Raw genomic sequence first — 23,182 nt, forward strand, 5'->3', positions numbered from 1 at the left:
CGATAGTAATTTTATAGGGACATCAGACACATTGGTGCCGCCACCTTCGCTGTGCAGCAAGGGGACTGACGGCGCACGCGTAACGTGCACGTAAAGTGTTGTAAGGTCTCCACAGACGCATTTCTCCACTAAATCTGTGCAGTTTCACCAGAACGGTGATGTAGTGAATGCGATAGCGAGGTTTACCGTCGCTCCGAATATCTTCTGATAGCGTTCTAACTATCACTGGGGGTGGTGAGAAGCGCGATGCCATAAGCGAGGCAACTACTTCTGTGCCGCAAAAACAATGCCCTAGCTGCAACTAGGCGTCCCACAACACTGGCTCGGGAAGGAGCTCTGCCACCGGCCTTGCACACGTCAACCATTGATGGCGCACGAGGTGACGCACAAGAAAAATCGTAGTCGTTGGAGTTTCGAGCTTGAAGCTTGATGTCCGCGCCGCCCAGAGCACTCTATGCACCACAGTGGGTTCCCAGCTGCAATGAGAGAGCTAGCGTCCCAGCAGGGCCATGATGGGGCATGCCCACATCTGGTCAGCGGAACGCTACTGTTTTGTGGGCTCATCCCCTCAGCAGAAGGAAGGACGCCGACCTGGCTCCACTGCAGCATTGCTCGAGTGGAACGTGAAGGTGAGTCCAGTTGGTCTCACCTTTACTGCAGCAAAAGCTGTGTGTGTCCCTCGGGTCTATGGAGACCTTCTACCTATCCACGCGTGGGCAACGCACACGTGGTCAATACGACAAAAGCGCGATGGCGACGCCGAATGCACAAGCGGGTCTCGTTTGTCCGTGTGATTGCTACTGCAATAAAATCCGGTTACGTTTTTAACAATTTTGGGTGTTTTTGTAGCAAGAGTTCTGAAGCCTACTTTTATGTCTTAGCACTGTTAGGGCGCTCCACGCATTTTCCGTGGGCTAACCATCTATTTCAATTTGTGGCTAACCGTTTGCTGCCTACCGTGGTCATTGGCTAGTCCGAGGTCGATTAGATAGCGCACCGGGCTGCTATTATAAGGGAAGGGGCTTGAAACCAACCGCCGCACAAACTATGGGGCAGTGTGTGTGTGTGGAAAGGTGTACATATGTGCCGCTCTTCAACGAACCTCTTTCACGCCGACATGGGACATGGTAGATGGGGGATTTGGTAAGTAACGCTGTTCATTGAAACTCGTTTACGCCGACTTGGAGTGCTGGGTATGTGTCACTTGGTCTACGCTGGTCACCAATGATCACCTTTGATGTCAGCTTGGGTCGATGCATATGTGAGAGTAGTTTTGTGCAACTGTTCAATGAACGACGTCATAAACCGGGTGCTCTCAGCACTATGCGCTACCTATCGACCATGGTTAGTTACATACATACATACACACATACATACATACATACATACATACATACATACATATACATACATACATACATACATACATACATACATACATACATACTTACATACATACATACATACATAAGCACCGGAAAGCGCGTCAAGTACCTTAACAATGCTAACGCATTAAAAGTTAAAACAGACTGAGCTCGAGTTCGCAAACAGAAGTTCCCAACTTCATTTTCAATACATATATGCGTGTGGTTGTTTTGCACCCCGTGACCCAACGTGACGTCAAACAGGTTCATCGAACAGTGGCACACACCAAGTGCCGCATACCCAGCGGCACCCACCCTCCAGCACATACACGTCACCATCAGAGAGCATTGCTGAAGAGCGGCTCAAAACTCGGTATCACGCAATGGCACATACCCAAGATTGCGTCAAAATACCTTATTGAAGAGCGGCACTTAGGTCACTGTACATACCCAGGAACAAACTCTCAGTGAGACATAAGTACCCATCAAAAAGGTTTTTGAACAGCTGCACACATCAAGTGGCCCATACCCTGAGGCCCCATGGACGCTCTGTGGCACATACCCAGTGAGATGCACATTGTTTGGCGTCTCAGAGAGGTTGGTTAAAAAGCGGCACAACATTGGCTCCAGGACACAATTTTTTTACTAGAACATCTTCGATATGAGGCCAAGATATCAGTCAGATAGCTGATACACAACAAAAACTGAGTTGGCTCAGGCAAGAATAAGTTCTTCACTAATAGACGCAGTGCTTGAATCATCACCACTGAGCTGATAAAAGTTGAATTAAGTCGATCCACCGCCCCTGCTGCAAACTGTTGTGCAGATGCACCTCAGACGTCCTCGATAGTTTCATGACCGCTTGTTAACAGATATATTGGTTCTGTTTTACTTGATCTCACCTCAGCTGCACTTGTTTCCAAAAATTTCTACGTTTTTTTAGCAAGTTCATTTTTGACAGAGCTAATATAGTTATTGCCTCCATGGTCGTAAAGCATCTTGGTGAGATATCGCTGCTCCTTCAGTTGAGCTTTCAACTTAGGAGATCCGTCTGTATCAGATCCCATCAAAGATCGTGCTTTTTGCCTTTCAGTGATTTACGAAGCTCAATCGAAAACAAAAATGGGTAGAGTGCAGGGTAAATATTATAGGGTAAAGAACATAGGCACTCCCTCATGCGGAATGCCAGTGAAATGTTGAGCTTGATAATTGGCATTATCTGACTTTATGGTAGGGGACCAATTTTCCTTGAATATAATGATAAAAACTGATGTAGTTCCTAGCGGCGAAAATATACTGTGGCGATTGAGAAGCTTTTGGTGCAATTTGTTTGCAGCCTTGTCAGAGTACAGCCACAATTGAACGAAAAAGTTGATACTTGTCTGCTCCTACCAGTTTTCTTTCATGATTGGAGACATGCACACTTTCTATGTTCTGCACACATTATTCCAATATGCGACCACGCAAATTGTCCAAGCGGTTCAGCTGTAAGAGGTCGTAAGAAGTGAAGTCAAGGAGAATGGATTTTTTATCTGTAACATAGTTGTTAAGGTGAGATATCAACATTGTATTCTTGTACGTTAACATCTTCGAGTACTGTGCTTATGGTAGGAAGTGATAATATCATTAATTGATTGTCGACACTGGTGTCTCGTTTGTTACGTCCGGTCATGTACACGCTGTATTAATATCATAGTCATTGTTACATTATATCAACGTTCCTGTATCTGCGTTAGCCACAGTTTTGTCAATTACGCAAATTCTGTGGGCCTACCCACGTGTTTCGATGTGTTCATAATATGTACATCTATATTATTATGCCTACGTGCGCAGAAATGCCCATATGCCTGGAACACTTCATGTACCCAATGTACCTAATGAAGCTAGCACTTCAGTGCACTCATTGATCACCGATAATATCACTGATGTTCTTGCCTTGTAGTGAACCCCTGACCTCGTCGAGCTGTTTTCTTTCAGCTTCCTTGCCAGGGAAACTCTCAACACTCTACTTTGTGCGTGTTGTAAATAAAGTTTAACTTGACTTATCTGTGAGGAGCCGATTACAGTTCACAGGGCCTTTATGCCATCTCTGTCCATCAATCACACGCAGGGCCCAGTCATCGGTTCCTCCAGCGAAGCCAATCGCAGGCGCCAGCGTAGGATCAATCGTACCATTATCTTCCTCGTCATCATGATCGGGGCTCTGTTGACGGTACTCACGTTGGTGCTCTCCGAAAAGAAAGGAACATCAACCGACAGGATTACCTGCTTGTCTACGTCGTGCCAGAGCTACGTGCGTTCTCTGGAGGCGTCAATCAATCCAGGTGCTGACCCCTGCGAGGACTTTTACAGTTTTGTCTGCTCCAGATGGATGCCTGGTACGTGGCAGTGACGGCCTATGAAATCGTTCAAAATGTGATTGCACAGAGCCCAGAATGGAGCAAATAATGATTATGATAATCATATACCTAATTCTTGTCTCTGTGAACGAGCAGGGGCGGCATTCACAATGATCTGCATTCGTTAAAATTGTTTGCCCTTGGCCCCAGCTGTCTTAACTAATATGTTAAGTTTTATTATTGAATTCCCCGTGCTCTTGCAAACAGTTACAGCCTCGGAATTTTCTTTTTGTCATTACAGGCTGAGGTAATGAGAAATAGCTAAAAAAGTACAGAATGTTGGCATTAAAAGGATCGTGCGTCTAGAGGGCCATTTAGTGGCAATGTATAAGTAAAGCCTAGGTTGTCCTCCCTTAATCTCTACGGTACGGGTTTTGCTTCCCCACTTGGGCGTCCGAGACGCACCGCCAGAGTCGGTCTACGTAAGTTAGGGATACTGCCGCTAAGGATAGCGGTGATGGGTTCGCTGGATGCTTAATTACAAGGCGGGACTGGAACACATAGGGCGACCCTATATCCGCAGAGCCGATGGTGCACAGAACCTGTATTTGAGTCCAGAACGCTTGGTCGGAGCAACGGGGTCACGTTTTCTACCCTTCGGTGCCCCGCTTAAAAAATTTGCAACCCAATCTCCACCGAGTGGATATATGAGAGCAGTCCGTCCGGAGCACCAATCACTAATCCTTACGAGGACCATCGTGTGAGTGGTCCTCCAGCTATCCCAGTATTGCGCTTCATCCAAGAGCCCTGTCCTTTACCACCTTTTACGGTGTTTTTCTCCTTTCCTCAAAGCAACATACAAAAGAACAACGCACAAAAGGGGGAGGGTTAGAAAAACACATCAATCGTATTCCCGCGGAAAGCCACAGAGCCCAACACAATGGGCACTATAAAATGCCAATAAACAGGCAGTACCTGCAAAGCAAAGTGCCAGGGTGATTGAGCTATGCTTTGTCGCTCCCGTCTCCCGCTTGTAACCGCGTGCACTTTTTTGGAAAAACCAATAGCGTAGTAACGGCGGGCCATAGGTCAACGAAAGCTGTCTATGCGACACGTTATGGTTCAGTACCCCTGGTGAGTAAATGCTTGCTCAGATAAGGTTTTCACGGTGGTCAATTGGCAACGGTATCCGAAACGCAATGCAAAAACGGTTACAATGGGAAAGGTGCACGCGGTGAATGATGAGTACTCGGTTCACGCGTTGTGTCGATGACACGCCGAGCACGCGCACATCAGGAGCAAGAGGCAGTCGCGGACCTCTTAACTTTTGCTGTCAGGACGACCGCAGGAGATGTACGTGACGAAGCACAGATATTCAATTCAATTCAATTCAAATTCATTTCTGGGTATACAAGGTATACAATTCTTGAATTATGTGAAGAAGATGCGCCCCGCCGCTTGCACCCTGGAGCTTCGAACCTGAACGCTTCCGCCCATCATAACCGACAACACAGACCCGTCGGCGCCTGCGCCCCAGCCCGTCATCTGCACTGGGGTTCCTCGGTAACGTGATCCGAAGGTCTTTAACGGTACAGGTGAAAGGGATGTGGAGGACTGGTTTACGTCGTATGAACGGGTGAGCGCACATAACAAGTGGGACGGTGTCGCGATGTTGACCAACGTCATATTTTATCTTACTGGCGTTAAACAACTCTGGTTCAATAACCACGAAGTCGACATCCCGACATGGTCAAATTTCAAGACGTCTTTAACTCAAGTGTTTGGTCGACCTGCTGTCCGCAAACTACCCGCTGAACAGCGCTTGAGCCCGTGCACAGCAGACTGGTGAAAATTTCACTAGCTACATTGAAGAAGTCGTCGACTTTTGTTAACGTGTCAACGCCGTCATGCCCAAAGCTGATAAAGTTCAGCAAATCCTCAAAGGCATCAATGACGGCACATTCCATAAGCTTTTGGCGAGGAATCCGCGCACCGTTTCTGAAGTAGTCACGTTACGCCAAAGCTACGAAGAGTTGAAGAAGCAATGCACCCTGACTCGGCAGCCTCTGGCGACCGCCGACTCGCTAGCGAGTCTGATTGCCGTTTCCGACCAGTCTCCACTGCTTCACCATATTCAAGACTTCATGCGCGAGGAGGTTGCCCATCAACCTTCCTTGGTCCCCTTCACTCAGGAGCCGTCCTGTCGTCTGCCTTCAACGCTCTGCACTGTCATTGCCGAAGAGATCGCTCAGGCTGTTCCCGTCGTTCACCACCAGCCACCTGTGGCTGCGCCTCTTCCCTATACGCAGACAGTGCAGCCTGTCGCTGCGCCTCTTACGTATGCGCAGGCAGCGCAGCCTGTCGCCGCGCCTATTACGTATGCGCAGGCAGTGCAGCCCGTTGTCGTGCCTCCTACCTATGCATAAGTAGTGCGTAGGCCTCCCCAGCCGCCTTTCTTGATCCTGCAAGAGTCTGCACCACTCGCCGCACCAACTGCTTCTTAGGCCGGGCGAGAGTCAGTAATCCATGGCAGACGCCTTACAATCGTCCCATCTGTGACACCTGCTGCACGCCAGGACACGTCATTCGCTTTTGCCGCCATCGCCTTCCAACTCCCGACGACGCTGCCCGGCCGTTGCCAGTATGGCAGTCAGCCCATGTGCCAATCAGCCTCGGGTCTCTCCCAGCGGTACGTTTCTTCTGACCTGCCTGAATTTCCGTCGCGCCGCTCCCCGTCTCCTCGTCGACGTCCCCTCTCCCCAATGCGTCGCCGACCCGCACCCTCTGACCAGAAAAACTAAGCGCCGCAGTTCGTGAGGCAAGAACAGCGCCATCTTCGAACTGCCCAAGTCCTCGCTCTTGTCCTGCTAATATGGTCCCAATATCTGTCGAAGGTATTTCTACTTTTGCGCTTGTGGACACCAGCGCCTCCGTTTCTGTTATAGCCTCCAAAATCTGCCGTTTGCTGTGCAAGGTGACAAAGCCGCTGTCTGGAGTGTCGCTTCACACGGCAAGCGCGCAGCACGTGACACCTCTCGCAGCCTGTACTGCCCGTTCGCTTTTCCAAGGTGTTTTATACATTGTCGAGTTTATTGTTCTTCCTGCCTGCTGACATGATGTTATCCTTGGGTGGGACTTTTTGTCCCGTCATAATGCCGTCATCGACTGCCCACGAGCTGAACTTGAATTTTCGCCGCTTTGTGATGCAACATCTCACGACGCTCTTCATCAGCCGCCTAAACTGGTCTTGCGTGAGGACACCGAAATTCTGCCTAGCTCTTTTGCCCTTGTCCGACTCGTCTGCGATGCCGTAACCGATGCTACGGTCTTCTCTACACCATCTGACATCTTTATGCGTCGCAAAGCCGTTCCACTGCCTTTTGCAACGCTTGGCATCGCCGCCGGCATCAGCAATATTTTTGTGTACAATGCACATTCTGCGTCGGTTACGTTGCTTGTGGGTGAATGTCTCGGCCGGGTGGAACAGCTTCACTCTTTGTTCTCTGTTACCGTGCGAGACGAATCTTTCCATCTTGACTCGAACAAACTCCTCGCCCTTTCAACGCTTCAAGAGTCGTCGAGTGACATGTTTTCCAGTTCCATCGCCACTACACTAACCCCTGCCGAACACTCCGAGCTTCTTCAGCTTCTACACCACTTCAGAAATTCCTTCGATGTTTCTCGGCCGATATTTAGCCGAACGTTGGAAGTGCAGCACTACATTGACACCGGTTACACCAGCCGTTGCGTCAACTACCGTACCGCGTCTCCGCCTACGAGCGTCGCGTCATCAATGACCAAGTCGACGATAGGCTACGCCGTGGCGTTATCCAACCATCCCACAGTCCCTGGGCACCTCCCGTAGTTCTCGTTCGCAAGAAGGACGGGTCTATTCGCTTTTGCTTTGACTACCGTCGATTAAATAAAGTCACGCGTAAGGACGTCTGTCCTTTGGCGCACATCGACGACGCCCTTGACCGCCTTCAGGGCGCGGAATTATTTTCGTCCCTAGTGTTGCGTTCTGGCTACTGGCAGGTTCCAATGGCTGAAGCCGATCGCCATAAAACGGCATTTACTATACGCCTATACGAGTTCAACGTGATGTCCTTTGGACTTTGCAACGCTCCTGCAACGTTTGAACGACTGAAGGACAATACGCTGCGTTGCCTCAAGTGGTACATGTGTCTTTGTTACCTCGACGATGTCGTGGTTTTCTCGCCTGACGTTCCGACCCACCTACTATGCCTTAGACATGTTTTGACGCGTCTCACCAGCGCTAGCATGCAACTGACTCTCGCCGCGCGGGAGCTGACCATCTTAGGCCACACCGTGTCCAAACACGGCGTTCTACCAGACTCTGGGAAACTTAGTGCAGTTGCTGAGTTCCTGAAGCCTACTAACGTCAAAGAACTGCGCAGTTTTGTGGGCCTGTGCTCATATTTCCGGCACTTTGTCCGCAATTTCATATCGATCATGTCGCCCTTGACCCAGCTCCTACGCGGTGGCGCGGGCCTCTCCTCCTCGTCCCTGCATGCGACGCCGCATTTGCTACCCTGCGTCGTCTTCTTACCTCTCCACCTACTCTTCGCCATTTCGACTCGACAGCTGCAACTGAGGTACATACAGACGCCAGCGGGGTCGGTCTTGGCGCCAGTCCTCGCGCAACGCAAGCTCGGCTACTCGAAATACGTGGTCGCCTATGCGAGTGGTACATTGACAAAAGCAGAGGCCAATTACAACGGGAATGAAAAAGAGTGCTTGGCTCTAGTATGGGTGCTTGGCAAGTTGCGCCCATACTTATACGGCCGCCCATTTGATCTAGTAACGGATCATCACGCGCTTTGTTGGCTCGCCAAGTTGAAAGATCCATCTGGCCGCTTAGCACGCTGGGCACACCGAGTCCAGGAGTACGATATTCAAGTCGTCTGCCGCTGCGGACGCAAGCACACTGACGCATACGCCCTGTCCCGTTCACCTTTACCTCCAGAATCGGCCTGCGGAACCAACTGCGCTCACCCCTGGTCATCCTCGACCTTGACTCGATTGGCACCGAACAACGCCGTGACCCGTGGATAGCTTCTCTTTTCACCTGTCATTCTGGATTATCGACCACCCCTGTATGCCGATCCCTCCGAGGCCAAGCTGTTCATTTCGCCATTCGTGATCAGCTGCTCCACCGACGCAACTACACTCACGAAGGCCGTAGATGGCTACTAGTCTTTCCCCGCAGCTTAAGATCCCAAATCTGTGCCTCTTTTCACGACGATCCGCAATGTGGCCACGCCAGAGTATTTAATACTTACGAACGTATTCGCCATCGCTACTACTGGCGGGAAATGTACACTTTCGTAAGAAAGTTTGTTCATTGCTGCCCTGACTGGCAACGTCGCAAATTACGACCTTTACGCGCGTCTGGCGCCTTGCACCCGCTTCCGTGCCCTGCCAAACCCTTAGATCGTGTCGGCATTGACCTCTACGGCCCGCTTCTCATGACACCGGATGGCAATCGGTGGATCATAGTTGCTGTGGACCATTTGACACACTACGCCGCAACTGCTGCTTTACTTAATGCTACAGGGCGGGATATAGCCTCTTCCGTCCTATATCACTTTATCCTTCAACATGGTGCACCGCGAGAACTTCTCAGTGATAGAGGTCACGCCTTCCTCTCCGAAGTCATCAAAGCTCTGCTTTTGGAACGCCCGAAACAGCTTTCTGTTGCTCAATATGTACTATAAGTATGTGTGTTTTCCGAACGTGAAAGAAGCCCGCGAATACATGCAAAATTGCCGCGCGACTGCCTGCTCAAGGCACTTTGCGGGCTTCTTTAATGCTCCGAAAAACACTTTTATGTAGCACGTATTGAGCCGCAGAAAGCTGTATCGGGAGCTTTACAGCGAAGCTATATATTCCTAGGCGAAACACTCCCGGGGCATGGAAGGGTACCAATGCATGGATAACATGACTGGTAGGTCATGACATCAATACCACCGTCAGTTACGTCGCGATTAACGATAATAAAATCACGTGTGACGCATACTCGTATTGGTTATGAGGGTATGAGTCAGGGGTATGCGTGTAGAGCCAGGAACAAGAAAGAAAGAAAGAAAAAATAGAAAGACACCAAGAAGGAAAGGAAGAAATCACATCTGGCTTATACCCGCATCGGATATCTGGGCATGTGCTGCCGAGAGCAGGAGTGGGAAGCGTTGGCGTCACGCCAACGCCTCGGTAAGGAGATCGGGCCCGCGATGCGGAGCGCAAGCGCCAATGTCGGGCCAGTCCGGCGGCTCGTGCGGCCGAGGTAGATAAAGACGTAACCAATAATTGAGAAAGACTTTAATGAACAGTTGGGAATAATCCAGCGATTAACACCGGGGCCGCACTTATCAGATTCGCTGGTTTACCATCTGTACGAGGTGTACGGATGGTGTAATTTTTTTCATGTTGCTCTACTATTTTGTCATTGACACTTTTCATCTAATTATATTAATTGAGAAGTTAAATAATTAATTAAGACTAATTATGTAATTATGTCCTGCTGTTGACATAAATATAGGCTGATAATGATGATGATGTAATTATGCGAAACGAAAAAGATAATTTGAGTATCTCCAAGCGACGGGAAACAACATTAGCTTAGTTCTGTTCAGCTACGTGGCAATAACATACTTTTAAATATTCGTGCATGATAGTTGGGACACCCTGTATATAGCCATAACCATAAGTGTCAGTTGGCATACGTTGTCGTAAGACATTCTCATATATCGCCCATAGGGTCCTATCTATACCTATGGAGCTCATCGTGTAAGAAGTTACAGACATACGGACGGACAAACCGTTAGACAGATTTCCGGACGAAGTTGCCGTAGAATGCTTACGCATTCAAAAAGCCGTCGTAAACGTGTGCTTGTTTTCCTCGTTTTGCTTTTCCTCTGACGGTATTTTATGGTGCTGCTAGTGCGCTCGCACAGGTACGCAGTCGCAATGCACACCTTTAGGGAAACACATTTTTTACACGTCTTACAATTGTATACAACTGCCTAATTGACAGCTTGATAATTAAAACAACCATAAAAAGTTACACAATGACTTTTAAATAAATAATTCCATGTCAGGAAGTAAAACACTACTGGTGGTTTCTCAACAAGACTGCAAACAGCATGCACCTTCTTCTATTCACGCAGGCAGATTCGTTTCTTTTAGGAGTCTGTGCAAGAAAGCTAGGACAACCTGCATATGTATAAGTGTGTACCATACTCTGCGGTGCTGTTAAAGAAATCTCACAAGAGCCACTAGTGCAGTTTGAAAACTTTATTTTCAAATTGAGGCACAGAATTTCCCACTCTCGAATACCTTTTTCTTACCATAACAACTACAGAGCATATTTAGTTTGTGGAACCTGGAATCTCTACGTTTGAATAACTGCGTCAATATGCTTGACCATTAATAACCAAGCACATATTGGTTAAGCTTGGGAAGTAGGCATGTTTAGCAAGACAGCTATCGCCGAGCACCGAATGAAGTAAGAGATAATGAATGCTTTAAGACGATGCATGTGAAACCCTGACCTACAGCAAAGTAATGGCATGTGCTATATTTCTTTCGTGGGGTACATTTCTGCACGCGCCAAGTATAATTTAGCCTAATCATAGCCTTGGTTCGTTTCAGCGAAATCAATCAAGCCGTGAAAGAAATTAAGAGAATATTAAACAGATTTTTAGCTACTTCGACCACTTGGAGTAATAGGACAACCTCACGCAATAAACACTGACACATAGCCATTGTTGACTACTATCTCGGGCTATTTGTTATCTACTGGCTGCTGTCTTGCAGAGCAGACATGTGTCATTAGGTATGTGCCACAACAGACAACTGCGTCACGGCGCTTGTGACATTACCATTGGCCCGTTCTTAGCCAGTCCCCCTAGGTTAGTTGCGCCGAGGGGACACAAGGAGTACTAAGAAAATAAATTATATGGTTGGACGTGCGACCATTACGATATGATTATGAGGACACCATAGTGGGGGACTCCGCAATAGTTTGAACCACCTAGGGTTCTTTAACATGCACCTAAATCTAAATGAATGGGTGTTATCGCATTTCGCCCCCATCGAAATGCGGCCGCGGAGGCCGGAATTTGATCCCGCGACCTCGTACTTAGCGGCCCAACACCATAGCCACTAAGCAATCACGGCGGGTGACAAGGACTACATATGCTTAAATATGTTAAAGCGGTAGCGCCCCATCATAAATAGACACCGCCGTGTCCAGCGTGGCGTCTTGATGGATAGCCATTCCACCATAGTTGCAGCTAAGATAGTAGGAATAGCGGGCTTGCTACGCAGTCTCAACTAGGGTGCAGTGATTACGACAAGTTATGCTGGGTTGTGGTATCATTCGACATTGTGCTTGGGAAAGCAATTCACGCTTCTGCTGTCTGCTGATTTGCCCGCAATGTTTCGTGATTCACGAGGTTCACGATGGGAATATATAGCAGGCTGCACAAAACAGCTATCGCTGACTTTGACAAATACCTGGGATGACTTTTGCCACATTGTTTTTATTGTACACCAGCCTCAGTAGAAAACAAACTGATTCTATTTCGAACCTAAGTTACTTTATCAATAACCTGCGCAATGAGACAATAAATGTTTTAGAAAAACGTAGCTCGTAAATTATCTCTGTAGTGAATGAAACAGCAATCACAAAAGCAAATCATAATTTGTATGTTCCCTGCACTTTCTTCCTCTCAGTGACTGGAGGTCGTTCTTTCATGGATGACGCAAAGCTGGCCTTCAGGGACTCCGTAATGGCAGCTGCAGATACCTCCTTGGTGCCAACAGAAAATCAAAACCCATTTCAAAAAGCGGTGATGTTTTACCAGAGTTGCAAGAGAAGACCTTACTACGGAGTAGATCCGCTCCTGGCAGTCCTCAAAGACGTGGGTATTCCGTGGCCCACAGTGAACGACAGCATCGACCCTCTGGAAGCTCTCTTTTCTCTAGCTTTTGATTGGCGATGCCCTATATTTTTCGCGGCCCATGTATCCAGTGACAACCAGCCCAGAAGAAAGCTCATCATATTCCGCACCTTTATGGGCATTGACTTCAATGTGCTCCTCCACGAACACCTATCTCGAGACGACAACGTACGTTATGTCTGCAGGCTACACGCAATCTTTAGTGAAACACTTGGGCAGAGAACGCGAAACCAATACGCAAATTCTACGCCTTCCTGCGAGGCAATGGGCCATTTACAATCCGCTATAATGAGTAAATTACGCCTTTATGAAAGAAATCATCAGGAAGACTACACGAGTCTTTACGACTTCGCTGCGAACTCCACGCCAGGCATCTCTGCAGACGTTTGGGTGCATCTTAATAACCGGTACTCTCATGAAAATAAGCAGTTGACGACTTCCACTCCAGTGGAAGTGGATGCCCCGGATTATATTCGAGCCGTCTTTAGAATTCTAACGGAAACTCCAAGGATAGATGTGCTGAGCTTTGTAGGTCTCACTTTTGTGGAAGTCGTAGGACGATTTGTAAGTCGCAACCTAAGTGCTCTTCTCCATGCCCACAGATCTGCCGCCGAGCGGAAACGACACGCGATTTATTGCTACCAAGCAACGGACGTCGCCTTTCCTGGGGTATTGAGCACATCCCAACATGCTCAACTTTTTAAAGAGCACCGCATTCAAAAGGTTAACGAGATCTACAAAGTCGTTATGTCCTCTGTGATTAATCAAGTGCGCCAGTCCGACAGGCTGAGCCAAGCATCCAAAAGTGTTATGAGGCATAAAATATCGCGTGGACATTTAGTACTAGAAAGGCATAAACGACGAAAAGGCTTCCAAGACATCGATACATGCACAGATGACAAGCTTGTACTTAGAAAACCTGAGGCATTTACCCGAAGACTATTGGGTCAAATTCCATGCCCAACTCCAGCAGCCACTTGCTAATCTTGAGTTGATAAACCTTGGCTAAAAGGGAACATCTCGTATGTGCCGTACCACGTGCTCATTCCTGATACTCTATATGGTTCAGCGTGTATTTCCGGATGGCGCCTACGAAAGTGTGAATTACGCCTCCATCGGGTCGCTAATCGCAGGACAGCTCGTCACAGCTTGGGATTTGAAGGGACGAACAATTGACGCCAACGACCTCGATCGGCATTGGCTCACCGCCGCCGAAGAGGCCAGGCAAAATGGCACCATGGAATGTCTCGTCGAAGCGTTCAATGTGCGGATACAATTTCCCGGCGTCAGCGAACATGCAAGACGCGTCTGCGATGTACGTTATGTGGGCCAGCCTGCAGCCGCTTTTTGATGCGCTACACTTTAGCCCGGGCTACCCTGAGTCGAGTATAGGCTTTCGTCACTACACGCCTGAGCAACTCTTCTTCATTGCTTGGTGTTTCATGACGTGTCGCCGAGGAGTACTTAGTTCAGCTGGCTTCAACGCAGATGCTTCATGCAATTTCCCTCTTAGCATGTTTCCGCCTTTCAGCGAAAGTTTCCAGTGCGGGGAAGCTAGTTCCATGCGCTTCCCGTTTCCCTGCAGAGACATTTGACTGTATATATTCCGGTATAACACTTTAATGAATTGCTGCCTTTCTCATTCACATCTCATGTCTTATTTTTCTTGCTAGTTAGCTTTACTTTGACACTATATATCGACCTTAATCTTGCGTTTAGACCACTCCGCCATTTTATCAGTACATTGGCAATGCAACCGTTACTTAGTGTTGTGGGTGATGAAAGAACAGTCTATGCCCAAATCTAAGATCCTTCAGATAATGGTGTTTTGCTTCTGAAACGTGCCCTTGAATAACGACCGCTAAAAAGTGAACACAGCATTCCATGGTGTATCATATTCACCGAAGGTTAATTATGATAGATTGAATGTAGCGGTAATTTGCTTCATTGTTTCAGCGAAAGTTCTCCTGCGGTAAATGAAAGATTTATCTTGATGTTACACGTCCAGTTAATTCTCTGACACTTGATCATTACAAGCTGCCGCTACTGGTACGGCGTCTCGCTAATTCCAGGTACAGTTTCTATCGTTGTATTGCACATTTAAAAAAACCATACTTCCCCCATTAATTTCAAGCACATATATTTACCTGGACGCATGAACTGCTGTCAATAATGTACCGAGTGTCCGTATAGGATTAGTTCTTGTCAATAGTAATTTCCCATAATGGTTATGCGTTTCCCTATTTATTAGGGAAGTGCAATAAAAAGCGACTAGAAAAGCAGTCCTCGTTCAGCATGCCTTTCTGCCGGACGGTAATAAGCATTAAAGACATTTTTTAGTTCACGGATACAGATTTTAAGCTGGTTCAAATCGCATAGTGAGGTGATACTTTTTCAGCAATAGCTGCGATTCAGTGTAGCTGGTATGGAAATTTACAAAGCATCTACTGCAAAACGTGTTGTATAGTTTTCTTTCAAAAAGCCGCCGCGAATCCGCAGACCAGGATCTGCCGTGAACGGTAACCTGCATACGCGTGAACAAAACCAACAAAAGTATCTTCAATAAAAATAATAATCAAGAGAAGTAAAATGTTGCCAATTCCTCACAGGGCAGCAAAAGACGGATGCTTAATCATGCAGGAAAATACGATTCTTCTCTTTTAGCGAGGTGGCCTTCCCACAGTACTCTGTGACAATTAGTGCTGCCAGTGTAAGTCACCTTTTCCCAGCCAAAATAAATTGATGCATACACCGCCAGAAGACCACATAATGAAGGCCTGACGCGGTAACTTTGTTAGCAGTTTCCTCTAGCATCATTCATTATTTCGGTGATTATTTTGTTCCGCCCGACTACCGTTTTCCCTACGTGCACAGCCAGTTCCCATGGAGGCTGAGAAACACTCACCACGTTATTTTGCGAGGAGCCTCAGAAATGGTTGTTCTCAACGCCCGCGACGAAATGTCACTTTCGAGTTTCCGGTGCACAGCGTCATTGACGGTTTTCACTGGTGGGATTGTCGGTGACTCCGGTTTGCAGGAACGAGGCGGTGACGTGTGGACCAAGGGAACTTGTATTGACGACGATATTTGCAAAGCAGGGTTGCAAGGTTGCAGTAGAGACGTTGCATCGGTGACATTCAAGAAGTGCATTCGGACAAGAAAGCGCAGGCCTATCTTGACAGCGCCAACGGCGACCTGAAGTCTGGTTCCGCAGGGGTAGTCGTAACGCTGGAGCCGCTACTTTTGCCGAAGTGCTTCATCCGAAACACTTGCGGTTGAATCGTTGCTGCTATCTTTTGTGACTGGGCTGTCATTTAATCGACCCATAAGTTTATACGGAGATCCTGGTGTGATTGGCAAGATGACTAACCAATGAACAAGTTCCGTCTAGAGAGATTTATGCTATTTGCATTCTTTGCTTACTTGATGCGTTTTGAGCCTATCTGATTATCTGTCTATCCTCTTACGCCATTCAATGGTCGTCATTCTAATTTTGTAATCCGACTCTCGTCATGCCTTCGTCGCCACACAGTCATCGTTTTACCATTGTCGCCATGCTGTCGCAGCGCTGCCGTTTTAGCATCGTCGTCCCTTCGCTCATCCCAAGCGTAAACATCGCTTTGTTGTCATGCCTTTGTCGTCATACTGCCTTTATCGATCCGTACACTTCCTTTCTTCTTTGTCATTCTACGGCAATCATGCTGTCAATTTTCAAACACGATTATGCAGCCATTGTCATGTCATCATAGTCATTGCGTCATAGTCACTATTACGCATACGTTGTCATACCGTTGTCGTCATGGCGTTGCGATCGTGCCATCGCCGCCACTGCAGCTTCGTCATCTAGTTTTCGTGATTTCACCGTCGGTACTCTCACATCGTCGCCATGCGATTGTCCTCACGTAGTCGTTATGACACTATCATCATTTAGGAGTCATCACCTTTTTGACGTCATACCGCCTTTATCGTTCCATTGACATAATTTCCCGTCATTCCAACGCTGTCCCTGTGTGCACGTCATACATTCACAGTCATGACGCCATGCTCATGGTCGACCTTGGCAAGCGTGTACCATAGTAAAGTGGGAGGATACCGAAGTATGTCATATAGCCGAAGCGACGGAAGTTCAGAAAGACCCCTACAGATCATTAAATAAACGGGATTCCAGAAATGCGATGTATCACTACATTGCTCGAGTTCTAATCACATTATCATCGACAGCCATCATGAGATCAGTTCTGCCGTTTTTTGAAAGGGTGTTCCGTGCAGTGCTCTCACCCCAAATATAGCATTCATGGGTTCGTAGAGATGAGATGCAAGCACAGCCTGCCTAATTAAGTAGTAGTAAGGTGAACGCACACCAAAAATGTGAACGCGAGCAAACCCGCTATTATGGTGCTGCTCCTCTCAATTGCGCAAAAAGCAAAAATATTGTTAGAAGCCGAATGTCCGCCATTATAAAGACGGACCAGTGACCAGTGATATAATCTCGACCGGGTGAGGTGGGTCGTCACCGCAGGAATCAGGAGACGACGATGAAGGCGGGCATCGTGATGATGAAAAATAGAAAAAAGATTGTATTCACTTCATTGGTACATGGTTTTGACTCTATCCGAGTCTCGAGCGGTTCTGACTAACAGGGGGGCCTGGACGGCCTTAAATCCCCTCGTGGTGGCCGATGTTTCCTTCGGGGAAGTCCTCCCTCCGGTGGTCAAGTTGACGACCTCCTCTCCCTCGGGTCCTCCTTCTTGGTAGCTCGCCGTTTTCGTCTGCTCCATAGAGGTGAGACGCTCTCTCGGGGATGAAGGGGATTATCTCGTCACGGGAAAGGCGCTCGAGCTTGATTCCCACATTTGACAGGAGCAGTTCCAAGCCGATCATAACAGCCCGTCCACGGCCACAGGAGGTCTCGAAGGGGTTGCAGCATCCAAGCACCTCGAAGAGACCGTAGACCCCGTGGCTCTGCTTTGTTTCGCTGTTCGTTCCAAGGCAGGCCAGGTGACACCCTCTGGAAATAGACCACGCCAAGCCCAAGGCACAACAAACAGAGAGCACCCAACTAACCATGAGAACTGCCAGGTTCACACATTCTTCACACAAAACCTTATCAGAATTAAACCTGCAGCCCTTGTTCGAGCTTCCCCGAAAATTAACAAAAGGAAAAAAAACTAGACTTAAGTGCATATTTCAATTAACCTAATACCTAACGTTTTTGTTTCTCCTGCCCGGGAAAGCCACATTTATTGAGAGACTGAGAGTGCATTGAAAATGATCAGACGGATAAATGCTGCGCAGTGAGTTAGTTACTCGTTGGGTCAATAGTATCTGCCTGTACCAGCGCTTCTAAGGCAAAATGTACTGCGCTCTGATGACCGCTTGAACTCCTAATTAAGCTTATTCATAAAGTGGCATTTAAAGCCAGAAAACCAAAAGCCATACTCTATCTGCAATGACAGCCGATAAACGCACCTACCCTGTAAGCATTGAATTACCCAAAATGGTTTGTTTCTACAAACCTCCAATGGTCAATGCCTATCTACAAAAACAGCGCGTTCACGAGCCACCACCGTCGCAAAACCTGCTTCGCAGTTTTATTCGCGTAACTGGCGCGCATAACAATCATCACAACGAATCACCGAGATTAACGCGCAACCTTTGAAATTAAAAGAAATAATGTCTTAATAACTAACAAATGAAAAGAAAATGCAACGTGCTCTATTTAAAATTTTACAAACGGGAACCTTATGGAGGCGCCCAATTCCACAATTACTACCTCCTAATGCGCGCTCGACTAGGTCGCAATCTGAAAGTCATTGGGCCTCGCCATGGGCAATAAAGGGTGCCAGACATACACTGCCCCCTCCCTTCACCTGTCAATTCGTGTGGCCGCAGCTTTCTTTCGCGTCTCAGAGATGGAGTCCGTAAACGCGAGGAGAATTGCCATTCTTACTTTGTCCTCGCTCTCGCGGCACATTCCCCCTCATTGACTGTTTGACTGGCCCTGTGCGTGCGCGCGTACCTCAGCCATGTTGCCCCTTTCAGCCGCAGTCCTACTCGCGGAGACGCACCCTTTTCTGATGTCATCCGCCTTAGACGTCTCCGTTTTCTCAACCACCATAACGAGCCCTTTGACGTTCTGCATGATGGCCTGTTCCCTTTGCTTGCGGGCTGCGGTGTGGCGTCTTTCTCGAATTTGCGCTGCGCTAAATACTTCGCTTGTTTGCGCCGTCTGAAAAATGTTTGCATTGCCAGGCGGCCACTGAATGTTCCTCTGAAATCCCCGATCGTCCGGTTCCTGCCCTGTTTAGCCGCCATGTCAGTCTCCTCTCCTTTGGACGATTCCGAACCGTCGTTCAAATGCGGAGGTACAAGGGAGTTCTTCAGCGCCTCCTTGAACTTTTTAGGGCTGCTGAAACTAGCCTTGTCTCCACAAGGAACGGCCTCCGGAAGAGCCACTGTTTCCACTTTCGTGGCGCAATCATTCTCTTCTACCGCGATTTCCTGAGCCGTGTTACGCGGGAGAGCTTGCACCGTAGGGTCGCCAAAACTCAAGCCCTTTTTCTTTAGCAGCATCTCCGAGCGATTTGAAAATAAGTAGGGGTGTTGCTTGGACAGATTTTGTGATACTGCGGCTTCAGTCAGCAACAATATTCCGAATGGCCCCTCGATCTTTACACTAGCTATGGGTTAAGCAAACACTATTCTCCTCAACTACCTGCCGGATCCACGCATGTTCCCCGGTGAAATCCTCAGGTTGCACATACGCAGGGTGGACGATGTCCATTGTCGCAGCCGAATCCCTAAGGACCCTACATGGCGTTCCGTTCACTCTGAGGTCGCGAAGGTAGAGTTCTAGGAGCGCTAAGTTGCCGTCATTCACGAAAGAAAAAAACAATTCTAGGCCTCCGACAGCCGATCGCAAGGTGTCCAGGTTCCTGGCAACGGAAACAGACGACCGGTTTTCTAGCCTCGAATTGCTTTTCTGTTTTATTGCGATAGCAATTATATGGACACTCCAAAGCAGATTTCTGCCGTCGGCGTCGCCGTCGCCGTCGCCGTCGCCGTGAGGTTCCGTATGACGTCAATGGAGATGAAATCGTCGCCGCGCGCCGCCGAACGCTGTATGTGCGAGTGAAAGGGCGCGAGGGACGCGCGCTTTCACGGGGAGTGAACGCACGGCGGAGAACAAACGCGCGTTCTGTGCCGTGCTCCCTTAAGGGCTGCAGAAGTAGGCGTCTCTTTCCTCCTTTACAATCACCATATATGTAGAGCAAACGCGCCTTCTTCTGACGCACGAAAGGCCGTCGGGGGGGGGGGGGGGGGGCAGGGAAGGGAGGCGACGTTTAGCTGCGGCACCAAGTACCTATTTATATCAGAGGCTCCGGCAACAGTCACCAACGCCGCACGCATTTTGTGCGAACGTGGGCAAAACGCCGATGGCGTCGACAAGAGTTCTGCGTGTTGCCGGTGCTGCTGCATGTCCAAGTTTATACAGCTGATAAAGCTACTATCATTACTTAATTTAGCTCTCTACAAATTTGCTATCGCAATTGATGCTTCGCCTTTCAGGTGAAACTGCGACAACTTTTTTTTTCGTTCGTCTTTCGCTGCGCTGTTACTCTGGCCTAAATTATCTGTCGGCATGTCTTTGGAATCACTTCCAGCTTTCTCTTTGTGAAAGGGGCGCCTGTTTTCCTCTTTGCCGAATTTAGTCAACGGCCTGACGCGCGTTTTCTCGGATTCGCGACGTGCGTCGAATTCATCTGCTAGCACTGCAGCACGTTCCAAGCCCTTCTCGCTCGACCTATCTTGAATCCACAGGCGCATCTCTTCGCTCAAGGACCCATAGAACTGCTCCATGCAGATTAGCTCAACAACCTTGTCGTGACAACTGAACGCATCTTCTTTTAGCCACTCAATTAAATTGGCTTTCAGTTTGTAACTGAAATCCTGAAAAGACTCGCCCGGTGTCCTAACTGCCTCCCGAAAAAGGCGGCGGAAAGCCTCCGCTGAGAGCCGATATTTCCTTAGCAACGCAGCTTTTACTTTCTGATAATCCTCTGACTCGTCCTTCGTTAGCCTTGCAATTATTTCGGTTGCTTCGCCAGGAAGAACGGTCAGAATCTGTTGCGGCCAACTCTCTAGTGCCAACCCGTTTCTCTCGCAAGTTCGTTCAAAAATAACGAGAAACAATCCCATGTCATCTTTCACCTTGTACGACGGCATGAGATCCCTTATTTTCACTCTTGCTTCACCTGAACGCCTTTCATCTATTAAGAGGTTGTTTGCTGATTGCCTGGCCAGATCCCGCTGCACGTCTAGTTCTTTTAGCCTTAGTTCGTGAGCTCTTTGTTCCTCGCGTTACTTTCTTTCTGCAGCTTCCTTTTGATCAGCTCTCTGCCTTTCTCGTTCTCTTTCTTCTGCAGCGTTTTGTTCAGCTTTCTCAGCTCTTTGCCTTTCCCTCTCCTCTGCAGCGTTTTGCTCAGCTTTCTCAGCTCTTTGCCTTTCCTTCTCTTCTGCAGCGTTTTGCTCAGCTTTCTCAGCTCGTTTCTCTATCTCTTCCCATGCTTCTGAAATTTCGTCCTCAGGAGCCCCGCACTTCTCAATCGCCTCAATAAGCTGTGGCTTTCTCTGACTTTTCCCGACCTCAATTCCCAGCTCTTCACAAAGTAATAACAACTCTGGCTTTTTCCGTTTGCCCAAATCCATGGTCAATCCCGAACGAGGACTTTCTTACTCTGCTGTGACGTGAGGAAGCTTTCAATAGGAGCCTGCACGTACAAAACTAATTCGCCGTTTTAGAAAACACACGAGCTAAAACCTGGCAAATTCTCAAAGAAAGTCAAGCGCTCACCATTCTGCTGAAGCCAGGACGAAGGGTGGAGTATCCCATTGCTGCCAACCAGCTGATATAATCTCGACTGGGTGAGGTGGGTCGTCACTGCAGGAATCAGGAGACGACGATGAAGGCGGGCATCGTGATGATGAAAAATAGAAAAAAGATTGTATTCACTTCATTGGTACATGGTTTTGACTCTATCCGAGTCTCGAGCGGTTCTGATTAACACGGGGGCCAGGACGGCCTTAAATCCCCTCGTGGTGGCCGATGTTTCCTTCGGGGAAGTCCTCTCTCCGGTGGTCAAGTTGACGACCTCCTCTCCCTCGGGTCCTCCTTCTTGGTAGCTCGCCGTTTTCGTCTGCTCCGTAGAGGTGAGACGCTCTCTCGGGGATGAAGGGGATTATCTCGTCACGGGAAAGGCGCTTGAGCTTGATTCCCACATTTGACAGGTGCAGTTCCAAGCCGATCATAACACCAGTCAGCGAACTGCACTGGGATAAATGTTCTCTAGTTAAGCGCTGATCACGACTCAGTCATCCGACTAAAACATTTCCCTTCTCCCATCAGCTACGTGCTGTAACCGACTGCTCATCATCTGCTTCTAAGAGTTCGCGCACTGGTATATTCGCGATATATTGGCTGGCGCGGACGATCTGTATCGTGCCGCACGTTGCGAACAAAAGCGAAGTGGGGCGTGACTGCGTCGCTAATCGGGACATCGCGAGAGGCAGCGCGTAGCTGACGCGTGGGCGCGATTCGCAGCAGCCGCCGCAGACAGACCTCCACTCATGCAGTGCTTTGTTTCCATGCAGGGTACGCGTGCCACTCTAACGCCATCTCGTAACTATCGTTACCGAAAAGCCCACCTTGTGCGGCAACACGCTCTTTTTCTCACTCTTTCTCTATGCCCTCCTCCAATTGCCGCCTCGTGGTTCCGCTGTAGCCTCCTCCTCCGCTTCCCTGCACGCGCTCTCTTCGCTATCGCCGTCTTTGATGTCCCCGCTGCGCTCCGCATTCGCCTTCATCCTTCGCTGTGCTCGTGCGCTGGGTTATCGGCGAGGGACGCCGCCGACGCTTGCCACAGTTCCGGGCGCCTAAAACCTGTGCCCTGAGACTTAGTTTCATGATTCAATTTTGTTGATGTGTTCGTCACCCTCGCTACTACGCGTCAATACCTGTGCTTCGTGAAGAGTGCGTAGAACGCATTATAAGAAGATGTGTTTCAGGTTAAACTAAGCTGTGACTGTACAATCAATTAGTTGTGGCACAGTGTGCACATGTGTGGCTATAGTTTGAGGTGTTTTTATGGGGTTGGTGAGAGCTGTTTAATAAGCACTCGAAACATCCCTGCAGCGGCATTTTCGGGCGTTCAATTACGGATATAGATTTATTTTAACGATATTTTGCGATAATTGGCACTGGACCTATTGAAGCATACGGCTGACAGCGCTCTTGGCACTGTGGAAAGATGACTACCGTGGCACAGCGGCCGAAGCACTGTCGGCCGTAAAGGCGAACGCGTCCGGTGCCGAGTCCCACAATATCTCGTGAAAGCGAAGCTGTCTCCAAAAGTGATCACCCGATATTACCGCCCCAGTAGCGTGGTTGATGTCTCTTGTATGCTACGCATTCACTTATTCATACGAGCAATCCATG

At 48.5% G+C, this 23,182-nt stretch overlaps 1 protein-coding gene across 1 annotated transcript; it reads left to right on the forward strand.

Moving 5' to 3' along the window:
• The first annotated feature begins 512 nt into the window (after positions 1 to 512).
• On the forward strand, positions 513 to 14,038 carry LOC125939846 (endothelin-converting enzyme 2-like). Its single transcript, XM_049655326.1, has 4 exons — positions 513 to 629; positions 3,475 to 3,742; positions 12,461 to 12,948; positions 13,757 to 14,038. The coding sequence occupies exons 1-4, from the start codon at positions 513 to 515 to the stop codon at positions 14,036 to 14,038; spliced, it is 1,155 nt and encodes a 384-aa protein (XP_049511283.1).
• The last annotated feature ends 9,144 nt before the right edge of the window (positions 14,039 to 23,182 follow it).

This window comes from Dermacentor silvarum, chromosome 9, assembly GCF_013339745.2.
Source record: "Dermacentor silvarum isolate Dsil-2018 chromosome 9, BIME_Dsil_1.4, whole genome shotgun sequence".
Classification (NCBI taxonomy): Eukaryota; Metazoa; Arthropoda; class Arachnida; order Ixodida; family Ixodidae; genus Dermacentor; species Dermacentor silvarum.

What these genes read in the sequence shown, in the direction of transcription:
- LOC125939846 (XM_049655326.1), top strand. Translation starts at nt 513, where the DNA reads ATGGGGCATGCCCACATCTGGTCAGCGGAACGCTACTGTTTTGTGGGC. An exon ending in CTGCTCCAGATGGATGCCTG is followed by an intron (nt 3,743 to 12,460) that starts GTACGTGGCAGT and finishes TCTTCCTCTCAG; the next exon opens with TGACTGGAGGTCGTTCTTTC. An exon ending in ATTCTACGCCTTCCTGCGAG is followed by an intron (nt 12,949 to 13,756) that starts GCAATGGGCCAT and finishes TATATGGTTCAG; the next exon opens with CGTGTATTTCCGGATGGCGC.